Genomic DNA, 19,155 nt, shown 5'->3' on the forward strand with positions numbered 1-19,155 from the left:
ACACAGTCCTCAAAATGCCAATTTTTTTTCCTCTTGGAAAATACAGAAATGATCACTGGTTCTGATCCTAAGTGGATGGGGGCACAGGACACAAGAAGTGCAAAAGAACATTTTATTGTTCCTTAAGTTTAACAGGAAAAGCTTAGAATACGTAGAATTGCTCTCCCCTAATCCCCTGTCCTCCCAATCCCTCCTGTACCATATATACATAGACATTCGGTTCCTTACTCCCATGGTAGAATCGATACTTTTATCATGAAACAGCCAATCACAGTTAAGCAGTGCCCCGAATACTAGATAACCCCGTGTTTCCTTGGACACTGTCTTCCCAAAACATCCTAGGAATGACAGAAATCCATAAAAGTGGAAAGAGACAAAACCTTACTAAGAGCTTCTCATCACTGCTCTTTGTTGGTTTATGGACTATGTGACCTCCACCTACAACCTCCATCGATGACACATCTGGCATAGAAATGACCCTGGGACCTGGAAAGCTAAATCACCACAGTAAAAACTCTAGCATAGCCTCGCAAGCTGAAAAGGCTTCAAGTGCAGGCTTGGAAATACATGATGTCTGTGGTCTAAGGACCCATGTAGCTAAGTTGAGATGCTCACCCCCAGTTTAGCCACCACATGATGAATTTGTTGGCCATGGGAAGCCTGTATAGCCAGTCATAGAGGGACTACTATCCACATGGATAAAGGAATTCAAAACATTAATAAATAATAAAAAATTATTTTCACTTACTATGTGCCAGGCACTATGCTGAACACTATATATTACTGATCAATTATTAATTTGATATGTTATTAATATATTTAACTAAATATATTATTGATAAATATATTTGACTCTTTTGACACCCTGGGATATATCATTACTGTTCCTATTTTTCAGATGGGAATAGTTGAGAGACCTGCTCAGGGTGATACAGCTAGTAAGTGTCTGATGTCAGATTTGAACTAAGTTCTTCCTGATTCTAGGCCTGGCATTCTATCCATTGCACCAAGTAGCTGTCCAACCTACAGATTCTTAAAACTCTGATGTATATGTGTTTTTCGGAAGGAGCGGGGAGGAGAAGAGAGTGAAGGGGAAGAAGAAAATGACACCAAAACCCAGTGTCCTCTCTCATTTGGGAAAACTACAACCCAACCCCTCTTGCTTCAGGGTTCAGTGCACTCCTGGGGTATACAAGGCCCATATTTTCTGATTTTTCTTCTTTCTCTTCTATACATATTCAGTTTATTCTTTCCTCATTCTACTTTATCTACCTTAATCCCCCTCTGTCTACTCAACCATTCTCAAACTTCACTGACTCAAAAAATGACAGGCATTTGATCAAACATTAGTTCTTCATCCAGACTCCTTCCTTCATTCCCTGCAGGTCAATTTCCAACCACTCTACAACCAAACCTACCCTGAAGCCTTCATCCCTTTAATGTACAGGTCTGACTTGGACTCTGAACTTCTTGATTTAGGTTCAGGGTTGCAATGAAATGGGACACTAAATAGTTTGTTCAACAATTAACAAAAAGAGGTTTACTTAGCCTTGATATATAAAAGATACTGCAGGACTTAGTTTGGGGAGACAAGGTCTCTCTATCCTCCATATGAAAACAGATCTGATCAGAAGGACAAGTTGTGGCAACTTAATGTCTTGGTACATTGACTATATCTGAAGGGCTCCAACTCTTTTTTAAAGGGCCTTTTTAATGACCTTAGGTCACCCACAAAGACAAATCAATATGACCAGAAGACACCAGGAAGCTGAGGCAAAGAAGGTTTGTAGCTTGAGCCTTAGCCCCCAAACCAATCTAGTCCTAGAAACTCCTTTGTTGTCTTTCAGGGAAGGGGAAGGTGCGGGAGTGAGGGACTATAGAAGAGAAATCCTGGTGGACATTAGTTCTTTCCAGCTTCATCTCCCCTCTTAAATAAGCCCAGAGGATAACTAGCATGTTTATCATCCACCCTCTCCCATAACCTCAAATATATGAGCATGCCTTCTTTTTGTTCAGTGCCATAGCAACTTTGACCTTTAACAAATGCAAAAGCCCAAGTCAATGGTTTTGAAGGTTTGTACTGGGATGGTGCCAATGGGAATTGGGAGAAGGGAGTGGACGTGAGAAATATTGCGAAAGCAGACTCACTAGACCTCACTAGCCAACTGGATCAGGGAGGAGAGGGAGAGGCAAGAGGCAAAGATATCACTGAAGTTTCAGTTCAACAAACATTTCCTACACATCTGCTTTTTGTAGGACAAATACCAAGATGAAGGAACTACTACTATAAAGGATATAAGACAAGGAAAAAAATAAATCAACATAGAATGTATTATGTACATAGTAAAAGAATACACCATGGAAGTTCCAAAGGAGGAAAAATTATTGTCTCTTAAAGTGGGATGGGAGATAGAGTCAAGGGAGAGAGATCAGAAAAAGCTACATGCAAGATTTCTTGGAAATTGCTAAATTACATGGATTAATACCAAAAGCGTTTCATGGAATAGCAAGAAAAGAAGTGAGACTGCAAGATGAACAAAAACTGGGCCATTTGCTTCTCTAGATTTTGTTAAATTTAATAAAAAATTACTTTCTAATTATCTGGTAAACTACACCTCTTCTCCACACCCCAATTTGGAAATTATTTATACCCAAACATCTTATGCATTTTACCAGTCTTTAATGCTTCTTGTTGAAGAGATACTCCAAATACTTTTATCCAAGATGGAATAAACAAACTTGAAAATAATTTTCAAAAAATCTTGGACTTACGAGAGTTACATTTAGTCACAAAAAAATCTCATCTGTCCAGCACTTATACATATAACATCCCAACAGTTATTTCCTTCTAGTCTTAGAATAAGATACATAAGCCCTGCCTAACAAATATACAAACAAAAATTGTCTTGAAAACTAGACAATTTCCTGAATAAAAGAAAAAGAAATTAGGTACATTTTATTTTAGTTCAATTGCCCCATGCCTGCTTTTCTTTTGATATAACTAGAGAATATTAGAACTGAAAAGGACATTAGTTATAAACTCATCCAACCTTATCATTTTACAGATGATGAAATTAAGAGTTTTAAAGGCAAAATCACTTTCTCAAAGTATAAGATAGTGGTAGTGGTCAAGAGCCCCTTGGCTCCTATCATAGTCAGCAGCATAGGAAGTAACAAATGCTGTTATTCCTTAAAAAAAATGCCTTTCTTTTTCATTTGTTCTAATGTATTCTAGATATAGGATAAATACACACACACATAAATATGTGTATGTATGTATATAACATATACACATACACCTATATACATATATACATATATATGCACATATATATAAAATATATATGTATGTTACACACACATACATTATATATACACACACACACACACACACACACACACACACACATATATATATATATATATATATATATATATATATATATATATATATATACACATGCACATTGATATATTCATATATGTATGCTGTGGTGGGTAAAAGATGAAATGACTGAGGAAACAAAGATTCGAACTTCCAGGCATAACAATTTATTAAGCAGTGCATGCCAACTTTCCAAGTTGGGAGGGGAAAAGTGAACAGGTGTAATTCCCTGAAATCATAAAAAGAGGTGTCCCACTCCCAAGTGTTTGTAAACAATCAAACAATCAAAGGAACATGGAAACAATAATGGACTGGGCAGTCCATCATGGGGCCAATTTTCAGATAAGACATGAGTTGCTTTGGATGTACAATTGTGGGATAGCATCAATGCTTGAATCTGATCTGGTTTCTGGTCAACGTAACCTAGGTCCTTAGTTAAGGGTCTCTAAGCAGCAGATAGAAGTAGTCTAGCTTCCCAGATACACAAGACTGGATTCACACAATTCCCACAACTGAACAAAGTTTTCTCACTAGACAGAATTTGGACTAGACCCATAATTGAATAGAAAGGAAACTGAGCTAGCTCCAGAATTGGAGTCAGTGTGGTTCACTCAACTCCCACTATCATTTACTGTTCTAATTGTGTGTGTGTGTATGTATATGTCTATATGTGTGTATATACACATAGGTATATCTACAAATATATGTCAGTGTTTTACTTTTATGTCTAAGAAGCTATTCTATTCTTTCTCATTATCTTCCCATTCTCATGGTTTCTTTTATTTTTAGAAATTCAAATCAAAGAGCCTTTTTAATGGTGTATTATTACATTTCTCTTTCTACACAGTCCCTATACTTAATAAAAAAGGCTTCACATTAAGAGAACCCTTTAACATCTGTAGAGTGTTCTCTTCATAACAACCTTTGAGTGTTAAGGAACTATCATTACAATCATTTTGAATTTAAGAAAACTGAAATAACAGCAATAACTTCTCCAAGGTTGCACAATTCATAAATGTGAAGAGATGAGATTCCAACCTAAGTCTCTCCTGACTCATATCTCGCAATTTTCCCATTATATCCTGCTGCCCTCATGATGATGATGATGATGATGATGATGATGATGATGATGATGATGATGATGATGATGATAATGAAGACCTCTCTGGTTGGAAATATTTAATTTCTTTTTATGGATTTGATCCAAGAAAATCTAGAGGACTAAATTATTCAAAAATAGGTTTTTCATCTTGTTATTCAGCTCACAGTATGTTTACTACAATTTTAGTCACAGGGATTCATCTAATTCAGATAGCTAGAAACAGAGGACAATGCATACAACAAGATAGTGTCTCTTCATAGACACTGTTAGTTAACAGTCACAGGAAAAATTTACTGGCTTTCTTTCTATCTCTAGTTGAAAGTAAGTCATAGTATTATTTTTCAATATTCTTTACTAGGCATAATTTAATACTGAAGTAAACTCAATAAAGCCAAACAAGATAAGAATTAAAATTATTAAGAAATATATAATACGTATATGTGTATATGTACATGCAATATATAGTGTGTAATATAAATATATTCATGTATGTATTAATATAATATATTAATATAATATATTAATGTACTATATTTATGTGTACATATTTACATGCATACATATATATGTGTTGTATTTTAACCAGCAAAATTTCAAAACCTTCAGGTGTGATTAAAATTCACTTTTGAAGAAAGAAGTTGAATCTCACCGGATAAATAAACACATTAGGGAGAGAAAGGATTTGGGAGTGTTCAGTCTATATTATCTTTGCAAGTCACTAATTCTCTTTACAAAGTATCATCAAATTAATCTGTGCATTGCTTCTACAGGTAAATCTCGCTCCAGGAAACCTCTCCAAATGGTAGTTGGCACTTTGACACCAAGCTCAGTCTTTCTGTCCTGGGGTTTCCTCATCAACCCACAATATGACTGGACCTTACCAAGTCAGTGTCCTAATGACAGGTAATTTACCAAAACTCAGCTTCCTTATCCTAAAATAAGCATGTGGTTTTAATCAAGTAACAAATATTTATCAAAGCCTACAATGTAATTGTTTCTGGAGTTATAAAGAGAAATATGGAGCAGTCCATGTCTTCAAGAGTCTTACAGTCTATCAGAGGAGAGAGCATTTATACATATAAGAGGATACCAAATGTATAACATACACACACCAGACATAATTGGCTGGGGGAAGCACACACATTTAGGGGGATCAGAAAAGGCCTCATGGACAAGTTTGCAGTTGAAATGAACTCTGCAGGAAAGCAGGGATTGTAAGAGGCATAGATGAGGACAAAGTATATTCCAGGCATGGGGAACAACCTGTACAAAGGCATAGGAAAAGAAAACATGGAATGTCAAATGTGAGAAATATCAAAACAGACAGTTTGACTGGAATGTAAAGTGAATGAAGAGGAGGTGTGAGAAGCCTGAAAAAAATGTGGTAGAACCATATTGCAAAGGGCTTGGAATGGCAGAGAAATTAGTATTTAATTCTAGATGTAATAGGAGACTACTGAAGTCTTTCAGCCAAGGGAGTGACTTGGTCAGATACTTTAGGAGTACAATGTTTTCAGTTATATGGAGGATAGATTGGTGAAAGGAGAAACAAGGCAAGGAGATCATTTTCAAGTCTCGAACATGTTGTCCATAGGTTATGTGCTGCCCACAACACTCCCAACTTTGACCTGATATGATTGAGAAATATTTAACAAGATACAATACAATAAAATACAACTACAATAAAACACAAATAATATTGATATGATTTTCTAAGTCAGTATGATGACCACAGAGATCCTTATGTGTAGCTTAATGGCTTCCATTTCTATTTGAGTTTGTCATCACTGATTAGGAGGCTATTGTAATAGACAAGAGGTGATAAGGTAGTGGTTGTGAGAAGAAAGGAGAGAAGGGACATGATAGACTTTTATGGCAAGAATTGGCAAGATTTGACAACTGGTTGGATGTGGTGGATGAGGGAGGGTATGAAGTCAAGGATAATTCTAAGGTTGTGAATCTGGGTAACTAGAAGGAGGTATGACACAATGGTATATAGAAGTTTGGAAAAGGGGTTCATTTTGGGAGAAATATAATGAATTATTTTGGTCTAGCTGAGGGTGAATTGACTATGGGATAGCTATTTCAAAAACAGAGAGTGAATATATTTATTTTAGAAAAGTTTATTTTTATCAACAACAGAAAGTTATGTAAGGCACTGTGTTAGGTACTAAAGATGCAAAAAGACACACAAAAAGTAGTGTCTAGACTTTGAATCACCATTTGTATGAACAGACTTGATTGACTATGGAAACTTTGTTGTATCAATTTTGCTTAAATTCATCACTTCAAATATCTAAATAGGTTGCATAATGCTTTGAAATGTAATGGTTCAGAAGTCTGAATCTAGATAAACCTACCAAAATTTTATCCAAATAATTTTACCCCAAAACTACTGTGTTAAATAAAAATTCAGACCTGGGACGTTTTAATTTTTGAAATTTGATTTTGATTTCTTTTGACAACATTTGTCTTTGCCTATAAAAAAGATCTCTGGAAAACATTTGTCCATGTTCTCAAATATCAATAATCTCTCTTAAATGAATTTTGATTACGGAGATGAATCAGGAAAAAGATTAAATTTCCTTGAAAGTATTCATGATTCTGAAAAGTGAAGTGTTTGGCAAAAGAAGTTGACACTTTTGCCAAACCCAGATTTGTCTGACAAAATATTTCTCTGACATTTGACAGAATCTGAAGCATCCCTCTTTCACCCATCACTAAGTAAGCCTTCATGCCCTTGAAAGAGTACACATTCTTCTGGTAATTATACGTCAAGATGGTTTGGGCCAATGCTATGAAAAGAAATAGTTGTGTTAATTTAAAGTTCCATTTCAGTTTTTCAACCTCTCCTAACGGTGAAAAACAGAAAACAACTGAAATTCTGAGATGTTCTTGAGCAGGGTAAAGTTGATATAAAATGTGACCTAATAGTCTTGCCTTTCTTTGCATTACTAGCACTTAGCATAGCACCTGACACATAGTAGGTACTTACTAAATGTTTACTAATTCAAAATGTTCATTGATTTACTCAGCTTTACTGTATGTCAATCAATCTCAAACATTACTTGTTCACATTGATCAGACACTCCCCTACTCCCTCTACGATAATTTGTATAGCCTGGATGAGATTCCATCCGATTCTCTACTTTCCGAGTCATATTCACTCAATGTCTTTCACATGAAGGGCTTGTCTTATGAATAAATATTTGTTGATTGAAATATACTTCAAAAGATTAAATAGCCCAAAGAAATATTGGCTATAGAATGGGATGAAGAGTAGATAGCTTACAATTAACCTTATAACCTGTCCTAAAGTAGCACATGGAAACTTGTAAATTTACGTAGTAGGAGTGTATGTTGTGTGAGGTACAAATTCTTAGGAGACTGTATCTAATAACAAACCTAATTGTGGCTATGCCATAGATTGCTACCCTGGGTATGTTAGTCAAGCATTTTGTTTTTTTACTCCTTTGTGCATATAATCGAAGTAATTACATGGAGTAACAGAAAATTTTAATAGATAAGAATAAAATATGTATATGTAATGTTCTCAAAGTCCTCAAAGTCTTAGTGCAATTTTAAACTGTAAAAGACTTTTGAGACCCCTTATTTAGCATTTTCAGATGTAGCAAATGTTTTCCTTACAACTACTCTCTTTAATTTGGTTGTACAAGTATTATTCCATTTTTACAGATGAAGAAATGGAAGCTTTGAGAGGGTAAGTGATTTTCCCCTTACTACACACCACAGCTAACAATGGTCATATCTAGGATTTGAGACTAGGCCTCCTGAATCTAAATCCACACTCTTTTCACTATGCCAAGTTGTTATTGCAATTTTTGGCATGATCTTTCTCTCCTTGAATTATAGCTCTTTGAACTTTTTTTCTGTACTTGTCTATCCTGTTATAGTTACTTGTGAATGGATCAATTCTGTAGGATGCATTATGGTTTGGTGAGTGGAGCACCAGACTTGGAATCAGGAAGACCTGAGTTTGAATCCTCAGATATTTACTCTGTTATCATGACTAGGGCCTCAGTGTCTTCATCTATAAAATGAGATAGTTGAACAAGGACCTCCTCTGAGGCTCCATCTATGACCTATGGTTTATCCCTCTTATTAGATTGTAGACCTAGATGTTTCATTTCCCTTTTAGACTGTAGGATCATACTGTATTCTTTGTTAGTATTTCCACCAGAGGATGGGTACCAGAATGCAAAGGCTAAAATTCAAAATCAATTATTCTATTTATTAAAAGTCAATTCAATAATTCCATTTAATAAATATTTATCAAGTGTCTACTATATGCTAGATCCTTTGCTAATTGCTAGGTTTATAAATTATTTGTAAATTATAAAGTAATGACTGAAGCCAAGGTTCTTGAATCATTTTGGGGTTCCATTTATCATTGCTTCCCTCTTCCTAGTTAGTAAAGATATCCAAATGAACATTTTCTCCATGGTTTGGGCCCTTATATTGATCTGAGAAAAGATCAATTAGTATCAAAAAGCTTTATAAATACTATAGATATTATACTAAACAAATAAACCCACAAAAATGGTAAGTGAGTATAATTAGAAGCAGGCTTTGGAAAGTCTATTGATTGGGGGCCAGATTCTGCCCTCAGATATGCCTGCAGCTGCTTTTCAGAATTTAGCCCAACACAGTAGATTTATATAAGTAAATAAGCTCAAGGGGGGATTATTATTTCTTGGATATTGAAATTTGAGTAGGGCCAAAGCTTTCCTTCAGGAATACAATCTTCCACAACTATCCAAACCTGAATGCCTTTGGCAGGCTTCTGGAACACCAGTTTCTGGCACAGGCTGCAAGAAAAACAAATATTTCACCATAGTAGGTTCATGCAAACTAATTTAGCCTAGACAAATGTAAAGAGTTTACTGGATGACTGTTACCTTTTTTTTTTCTTAATTTCTGACCTCAAATTTTCCATATCAGAGCATTCATTTCTTTAGCACTTCCCCTAACAAGTTTCCACTGAGAGAAGTGCTATTTTTTTCCATTGGCTTAGAAACTGAAAATGGAGTGTCACTTTTCTTCCCTGGTTGTGAACATTTCTGTTACTATTTGCATAGTTCTGAACCAGGACTGCAACTTTCAGTTTTTAGATTCTCCTCCAGGTACACACCAAAGGGTGAACATATTTAACTTACAGTTCTTACTTTTTTTGGTTTGTGAATGAGAGAATAAACAAATTAGGACTTAGGATGTCCAGGGACAGAAGAAACCTTCCCAAGCTGTCCCAGATGAAAAGTAGCATGTGTTTTGTTGATCAAAATCTGTTATTGTTTGTCGTTTTTCAGTTGTTTCCAACTCTTTGTGACCCCCATTTGAGGTTTCCTTGACAAAGATTCTAGAGTGGTTTGCCATTTCCTTCTCCAGCTCATTTTACAAAGGAAGAAACTGAAGTGAACAGGGTTAAATGACTTGCCCAGTACAATAAGGCTAGAAAGTATCTGAGGCCATATTTGAACTCAGGAATATGATTCTTTCTGACTGCACACCTAGCAATCTTATCTACTGTACCACCTTGATCCTGTAAAACCATTTAATAGATCCCTACTCCCTACCTTAATTTATCAGCTTCCTTATTAAGATCTTCCATAGTCAGATCTAACTCTAACTATCCAACTATTTCTTTCCTAATATTACCCAACAGATACACACACACACACACACACACACACACACACACACACACACACACACACATACACCCTTCCCTCTAATCAGGATCTAATTACTGTTATATTTGCATATACCAATAAATGTTGCTTGCAGATTATGAATAATTAACCTTTATCTGGTTATTTACTTTCTTCACATTTTGTTACAAATGACCCTTTTCCCTTGCATTTTCTTCTGAGATTCCCATTTCTGGAAAAATATTTAGGCCCTTATCATCTATTGACTGAACTATTGCAATGACATGCTAATAGCCTTCCCTGCCTCCATTCTCTCTCCTAATCCTGCCTCCAGGCAATCAATCTGGCCATCCCTGATTGAGATTTAATTGTGAAATGGGAGTTTATATTTGATCCTAGAAGTAAGAGAGAGAGATTTATAGATTGGCGGTGATGGCAGCAGCTTATGAGGAGGTAGGTATGACATGATTTCCTTCTTTTATGAGAAATCACTGGCAGCTGTGTGAAGGATGGATTGAAGGTGGGGAAGGAGTGGATATAGGGAGATCAAGTAAGGAGCTATGACAATAGTCCCAGTGAAAGGCAATGAATGCCAATTAGGATTAGGGTGGTGACCATGTGAGTGGATAAAAGGGGTGTATGTGAGAGATGTTGTAAAGGCAGAAGCAACAATATTTAGCAGCTATTTCGATATGTGGAGTGAGTGAGAATGGGGAGTTAAGGATGACACAGAAGTAAAATGAAGAATGATGATGGTGCCATCAATAATAATAGAGGAATATGAAAGAAGAGGCCTGAGTTTTGAGGTAAGATAATGAGTTGTTTTGTCCATGCTGGGTCAGAGATGTCTATGGGATCCCCAGTTCAAGGAATGTAGAACTGGAGTGTGGGAGAAAGAATAGGGTTGTAGACCTAGAACTCATCTGCATATAGAAAATAATTAAACCTGTGGGTGCTAATAAAGTCACCAAGAGAAAGAAAGAAGAGAGAAAAGAAAAGAGGACTCAGGAAAGAACCTTGAGCAGTAACTGATCATGATTTGAATAAAGATGAATAAAGAGTTAGTAAAGAAGAAAAGAGAATGAGGGAATAAACATTTATTAAGTACCTATACGTGCTAGGCACCGTGCTAAGAGCTTTACAAATATTATCTCATTTGAAGGAGAAGTCATAAGCAGTATCATGAAAACCCAGAGAGAATAGAATATTCTGGAAAAAAGGATTGTGAATGGTATTTGATATTTCAAAGAGGTTAAGAAATATGAGAAGTGAAAAGGGACTGTTGTGTTTGACAATTAAGATATTATTGGTAACTTTGGAGGGAACATTTTCAGTTGAGTGACAAGACTGGAAACCAGATTGCAGATGCCTTTGAAGAGAATGAGAGAGAAATGGAGGAGAGAAAATGAAAGCATCTAGTATAGATGACCTTTTCAAAGAGTTTAGCTGAAGAGGAGAAGAAAGACATGGGATGATGGCTAGCAAGGATAATAGGATTTAGGGAGAAGTTTATTTTATGCTTATTTTGCTTTTACATATGGAGGAAACTTGTAGGCAGAAGGAAAGGAACCAGTATATATACAAAGTTTAGAGAAAGAGGAAAATGATACTGGGCTCTCTTTTCAGTAAAGGCAGATAGACACATTTTCTCTGCATCTGAGTCTGCCACACCAGTCTGTCTGCCTCATGGGCTTATCTATTTGAATTCTTTCAAGAATTTTTTTCTTCTGAAACCATTACTCCCTTCCAGTGCAATCAGAGAGGTGTTTAGACTTTCTGAAGGTATCACTAGGTGTTAACACCTTATTAACACATTAAAATTTTGTCATCCATGGTGGTTATATTCAGTGACTATATCAGTTGAGTTTGGGGTGGGGATGGAAGCAGGAACCAAATCCCTGTTCTCTTCCCATACTTACAAAGGACTTCATTCAGCTCTGTTCAACAACACATGAGTAAGAGCAAATGACATAGATGTTGGGAGTGATACAGGCCTAGATTTTGGCAAAATGTGAGTAGCTATAGGACAACGAAGTAAGGGATTCAAGAGTAGAAGATAGGGTAGAGTCGAACTGCCCCACTGAAGGGCTAACCTTGGGAAGGTTGGACAGTATAGTCAGAAACATTGATGCTCTGGGAAAATGCTTAACAGTGGAGGAGTTAAACATCATAATGAGCATGAAAAATTGGTCAGAGAGGAGTCTGGCATAGGGAAATATGGAATTATAACAATGATGATCAGATAAATGAATTTCAAATTAATAGAAGATGGAAGTGCAATAACTGTGTGTGATAGCAGATCAAGGATATAACCAACTCTTTGTTTAGCTGAGGTGGAGTACAGGAGTAGGTCATGAGAGTTGTCAATTGAGGAACTAGAAAATTGGAGTACTTGAGGGAAAATCAACATATATATTGAAGTTCTCTAGTATGGACCCAAGGATTAACTTAAATCCAGGCATTAGTGCTGCTCACAGGGGCCAGCTGAGTGACACAGTGGATAGAGTGCTAGGTGTAGAGTCAAGAAGACTCATTTTCCTGAGTTCAAATCTGGCCTGAGACACTTCCTAATTGCATGACCCTGGTGTAGTGACAATGCCATACCCATAGCAGCCGCTATGCATATGCATGTGTGTTTCTAGGGTAAATTCGCAAAATATAAAAAATTCTCGTCCTCAAAGGCAACCAAAATATTTATTTGGGACATCATTAGAATACCAGGAGATAAGATTTAGCAGGGTACTTATCACTAATCCAGGGAGCACTGACCTTTCTGTCAGGCCTCCCCACAAAAACAAGCTTCCCTAGACAAATTCCTCCCTCCCCCTACTCACAGTTTGCTTCTCTTTCTCTCTGTTCCTTGGGTCAACTGCTCCCACTCACATTCTCTCTCTCTTCTGTTCCTGCTCTCACTGTCTTCTCATGTTCTCTCTCTGTCTCTCTCTCTCTGTGTCTCTCTGTCTCTCTCTGTCTCTCTCTCTCTGTCTCTGTCTCTGTCTTTCTCTCTCTCTGTCTCTCTCTCTCTCTCCCCCTCTCTCCCTCCTCTTTGGGCAAGCTTCTCCCATTCTAGGTTCCCTGTGTCCACAGAATCCATATGATCACAGGTTCCTTGTGTTAGGCCTATTAATGGGTAGGGAAGATCTTCCTATTCTATTAACGTTACACCCTGGGCAAGTCGTTTAACCTTGTTAATATCAGTTTCCTCATCTGTAAAATGAGCTAGAGAAGGAAATGGTATACCACTCAAGTATCTTTGCCAAGAAAATGCCAAATGGGGTGACAAAGAGTCAGACATGGACTGAATAACAACTGCTGAATTCTAGATAATGCCTTGGGGAGTGGGAAGGAAGGAATGATGTGATAAGTTTGGTTATGCTGTATTTCAAAGGAGAAGATATTGCTGAGTGATAGTGATAGAGAGTTTAGAAACAGCAATAGAGGACACATTTTGGTCAAACTGTTTACTTGCTCTTTCCCACATACGTCATTCTATCTCCTTTCTCCCTGCTTTTATACTGTCTGCCCTTGTGCCTAGAATATGCTTGCCACAGACAACCCCTCAAGTTAAAAAATTCTGAGTTTCTTTCAAAGCTCAGTTTAAATATTGCTGCCTACAGGAATCCTGATCCCCCTCTCCCATTTGTTAGTGTACTTATTTTATATTATATTTCTGTGTACATTTTGTCTCCCTTAAAAGAAGATTGGGACTATTTATTTGTCTTTGTATCTCCAGTGACCTAGTGGTGTCTGGCTCAGAGTAGGCACTTAATAAATGCTTTTTGAATCAAGGAACTCAAAGATGTTATATTTTTTCTATTAGATTTCATCTTATTAGATGCTATACATGTTCCTAATCTGTCAAAATCTTGTTGGATTCTGAATCTGTGGTACATCGTGTATGACCTGGAGCACTGAAGACCATTTACATAAAACTTTCCTCATGGGTGGAGAACAATTATTTGATATTCCTTGTCTTGGAGGGAGCCTGGAAATTCATGTGTTCTTTGGAAGCAGAAGCCAGAAGAAGTAGGATCTCTCTTCTTCAGAACTTTTGCTGACTCCAACCATCCCACAGTCATGAAACATAGAGTGATCATTCTCCACCAATGAGGAGAGCCATATGCAAATGACTTTGAGTCCTGGGTTACTCATAGTAACTTCTCCTTCACCTTAGTGTCCTTGTAAGCCAAACCAATGCTTCTATTTAACCTATATTATAAAGACAGGACTGATACTGGTTGTCAACTGTTTGGTGGCAAAACATAATACTATTACTGTTATTATTCAACAGATTATATACAGTTCGCTATCGGGAAAAAGACAAAGAAAAGAAATGGATTTTCCAAATCTGCCCAGCCACTGAAACAGTAGTTGAGAATCTGAAGCCAAATACCATTTATGAATTTGGAGTGAAAGATAATTTAGAAGGTGGACTCTGGAGCAAAATTTTTAATCACAAGACTGTTGTAGGAAGTAAGTCCTGTTTGTTTTTTCAATCCTCAGGAACTTTTCATTGTTCTTGTAACTTGTATAAAATAGCATGGGTTGAATTTTATAAATTCAATATCCTATAAACAGCACTTGAGTATATTTTATGAAATGTATTTTTCCTCGACGTAAGGGCCTATGTCAAACAGTCTGAAATATAAGCATGTTTTTAAAACCATGAAGCAGAGCTTAAGATTTTCTCCAGTTATATGCATTTTATGAAATAAAAACGTTGTTAGTTTCACCAAAGAAATCATTAAATAAATCTATGATGAAATAATGTCAGGCCAGTCATATATGATGACCATTTGTTCCAAATTCTCTGGCTAGTCCTGATCTCAATTATTCAATCCCAATTACCTTTCCCTCCATTTTCAAAATGTTCCAAAAATTCCAATATTTCAACAAATAATAACTGAATGAATCAAATCAGAATGATAAGAAAAATACATACAAGGCTCGAAAAAATTCAGAGCTCCAAAATATAATTATGTCAATTAGCTATTTTGTACTACATGCATACATAGATGAAATATGAGACAGGTGGTAAAGGTGGAAGAGATATGATGTTAAAGTGATTTGTGTTAGCAATAACATTTCTAATTGGAAGTCTCATGAATAGCATGCTGTATACACTCACACAGATGTCCACACCATTATGTCAGCAAGGTAAACTAACACATAATTTTGGGAATTCATATAATATTGTCACCTTAGATACAGTCTGCATACATGGAACCATTTTTTTTACTTGCAGAATTTAATTATATTCTTTCAATAAACCCTACACTTAAAAAAAAACTGAACCATTCTGAGATTCCATTTATGGATTGTCATTTACATGGAATATCTTACATAATTAATATTCTGGGGAGGTAAAAGAATGCAAACATGAGAGCTCTAAAAATGTAGGAACTGTTTTCATTTGTTCATTTGTAAGCAAATGTTTAGTCCTTATTTCATAACAAGGATGATTATAAACTCCATAAGGAGTGTACATAAAGAAGTGTCTTTGTTTTTTCATGACATTTCAGACATGGTCACACAACTTTCAAAAGGGAACACTTTGAGAAATTACTCGAGTATACACATTGAAACTTTGAAGGATCCATGATTTATTTCATTGACATGGATTTTTCTTCCAATGATTCATTTAACAACTGTCCATACATCTCCACCTTTTGCAACTGTTGTCCAGTTCTTGTCTTGTTCTCCCACAGTTGTACACAGAGGTCTAACCAGTGTGTTGGGGGGCTTCTTCACTTTATCTAGATACCAGTGGAATGCATTGCTGTTTATCAATTGTTCTTATTCTTACTATGTAACTGGCCAACTTTTTTCCAGGAATATATCTCTGATGACACCTTTTATATGGGTAGAAATAATTAATTAAACCTTGCCTTGGTTGTATGAGAATACTAATGCAATTTTTCAAAATGTTTTCTTCCTTCCCATTAAAAGAATTATTAAAGTGTCATCTAGTTTGGAGTACTATTTTTCATTACCATGATCATATAAAGATAGTAAATATACTTTTAAAAGAATTCTGTCCTTTTTCTATTTGGTTTCTAAAATAAGCATTAAAAATGCTGAATCTCCAATGTACAAGAATAAACTTTTTTTTAATGTCTGAATCTTTTGAGAAGTAACATAAAGGAATACGACTTGAAGACAATAAGTAAAGAGATTGTTAGGAATATGAAGGAAATACCACCTTATGTCATTACCAATATGAGACAGAATGAAAAAGGTTTTGGTAGCCACCTTTTGGGATAGTGTATCTAAATCACGTATCTATTTGGTGCACTCTCTACTATTTTCAGGGATAATTACAGAGTTGATGATTTGAATCATTAACAAAAAGTATATCCTCATCAAAACTCCTTGTACATAGTCTGATAAAACCATGTAAATGCTCTTGACTGCATTCATTGATGAAGGGAGAAGAGGAGGTGGGATGGGATGGCAGAAAATAGTTCTGTCCCCATAGGTTGTTAGACCCCATTCATCTCAGATTTTATATTACAGGTAAAAGGTAAAAGAAAATTGTTCTACCAATAATGAGACCACATATCGTCATTTTTCTCTTTGTAAGGAATGAAAACAGAATTGGTGAGAGATGCAGACTGAGTTGTCTTGATAAGTGATCATTTGATTTTGTACTTGATGAGATGAAAATAAATGTTTCCTTTTCTCCCTGTTATATCAGCTAAAAATAAAGGAAATGGAAAAATTCAAAGTACCTATGACCAGATTCATACAGTGGTATGTAACAAATCTATTTTTCAAAGTGATCTAACAAAAATTTGTTTTTAAGTATTTATGTATCCAATTTACTTTCTCACAGCTGTTTCCTAAGTATCTGAAGTCTAGTGAAGTGAAATTCATAGTGCTAATAAATCTAAAGTTCTCAGGATCGACTGGAATAAATATCTCCCTACTTATTAAACAGCAGATTTGATAGTTCCTAAGATCCCTATCAGCTCCAATCTATAATTAATATAGTAATTAAATTATAGAGTTATAATTAATCTAGCATTCTAAGTAAGTTTGTATGCTATTGTGTTTATGTGCTGTCATGCAGGTAGACTTTTTTTATACTGAGATTATTTTCTTTAATTGCACCCCTGATGTTTTCTATATCAATAGCAACCAAAGGAATATCTTGGTGCTAGGGACAGATTGTAACAGACTTTTGTAGCTGTGTTGCTGTAACATATGCTATAAGTTCAACTTTCCCCTCTTAAGGGAAAAAAAACAAAAACCTCTTAATTAGGCATCCTCCTTGTTTCTACCTTTCTTCCTACTAAGCCCTTCTCTCAAGGATGAAACAATCTTTTATATTTTTGTGTGAGTTATCTTTACCAAATTGCATATATTTTATGCATTAGATCTATTTTTGTCATAAAAGTTTATCTCCCATGTAGAGAATTTTTAGCCATTGACCAGGAGGCAGGTTAGATATTTTAAGGGAATATGAGGAAGACTGTCAAGCAGCTAGTTACTGTTTTTGAAGCTGGTCCTGGCTAGCATTGAATCTCCAGAAGATAGATGTTCCTCCTATATATCTCAGGTACAACTTCAAACTTAGTCACAAATAACAGAAGGGTATATACTTGATGACAAGCTTATGTATCTGTGTTAACAACTCATTGCTTATGTGGCCATGATCTTTAAGGGGCTTGAGGAGGAGTGGAGAGAATGAATTTAGGAGAAAGTTTTATTGGAGGCATGTGAAACAAAGAGCTCCTACCCAGAATGCTCACTACCTAAGTGATTATGAGCAAATTGTATAACTTCTCTGGGCCTCAGTTTCTTCATCTATAAAATAAAGGCTTTTGAGATTATACCCATTTTACATCTCTGATTCTTGGAGATCACAAGTCATAAGATGATACGTACAAGAAATAGAAACATATTGTATATGTTTGTATATTTATGTATATACATATGTATATGCACACATAGGCAAACACATATATGTTACCCTTTATATATAGATGAAGCAAATATAAAAGAAGAAAATCTCACAATGAAACTTTAAACCCAAAGGTCCATTTGTCCTTTCTCACATTCTGAGACCATCCTAATTTTTATTTTAAGTGGGTGAGTTCTTAGGAATTGTACTATCTCCCCAACATGTGTAGCTGTTTCATTTTTGGTTTTATTATGTCTTCTGTGGAGCAACAGGTCTTTTTCCATTTTCAGTCATTTGCTCCAAATAACTTGTGTTACTTTTGGCAGGATAGCCCTGTTAGTGGGATTACTTAATGGGATTGGGGACAAGAATAGTTCTCACTCCCAGAGACTTTATCCCCTTCTCCCATCATAAATAAGTATGACAGGGAGGCGGGGTGCAGGGGAGAAGAGGCAGAGAGGGTGTAATAGGAAGTAACTTCCTGTATCTCTGATACAGATCCAAAAGTTTTATCACTTCAAGCTGCATTGTGGAGCTCTCCCTTGACTCCAGCCAGCAGTCCTGGTGTTGTAGCATGAATTGCTTGTTTATTTCCAAAGGGAAACAACTCCATTCAAAAGGATATTTTAAGGCTCTTCTATTCGGCTTGGTTCATGACTACCATCTGGATCCACAGAACAAAAGTGATTCCTTTACTGACATCTGTGTTGCTCTGCAATTTGAGAAAAATTGGGAAGGAAGAGTCTGGGATAGTCTCTGACATCTTATATAGCCATATATTCTGTCCTTTTCATTGATTTGATATAATGATTCATTTCAGACAAAAAAGAAATGACAGCGATAATGAAAAGCTTAAATATTTCATTTGGAACCTGCCTAAGAGGGCATTATTTCAGAGGCTTTGCAATAAATTCCGGATATGCAATCGAATTTTAATCAGAATACACAATATTTTCATTTCATGCTTGCATACATGTGAATACTTTTTTCCACTCAACACTTTCCAAAGAGTGGGGGAAATGAAGGATCTGAACAACATTGATTATTTCTTTAAATAAATGATACTATTTTAGGTAAAGTAAAAATGTTTGAA

At 35.8% G+C, this 19,155-nt stretch overlaps 1 protein-coding gene across 19 annotated transcripts in view; it reads left to right on the forward strand.

Annotated features, from left to right (window-relative positions):
• Positions 1-19,155, forward strand: part of ABI3BP (ABI family member 3 binding protein) — a 286,413-nt gene that overhangs the window by 143,831 nt on the left and 123,427 nt on the right. For all 19 annotated transcript variants that reach the window (XM_072614163.1, XM_072614173.1, XM_072614165.1 and 16 more), the window contains exons 4-6: positions 5,258-5,390; positions 14,448-14,629; positions 16,854-16,909. In XM_072614163.1, the coding sequence (XP_072470264.1) occupies positions 5,258-5,390; positions 14,448-14,629; positions 16,854-16,909 (371 nt within the window). The remainder of the gene's footprint in view (positions 1-5,257; positions 5,391-14,447; positions 14,630-16,853; positions 16,910-19,155) is intronic.

This window comes from Notamacropus eugenii, chromosome 5 (genome assembly GCF_028372415.1).
Source record: "Notamacropus eugenii isolate mMacEug1 chromosome 5, mMacEug1.pri_v2, whole genome shotgun sequence".
In the NCBI taxonomy this organism is placed as follows: Eukaryota; Metazoa; Chordata; class Mammalia; order Diprotodontia; family Macropodidae; genus Notamacropus; species Notamacropus eugenii.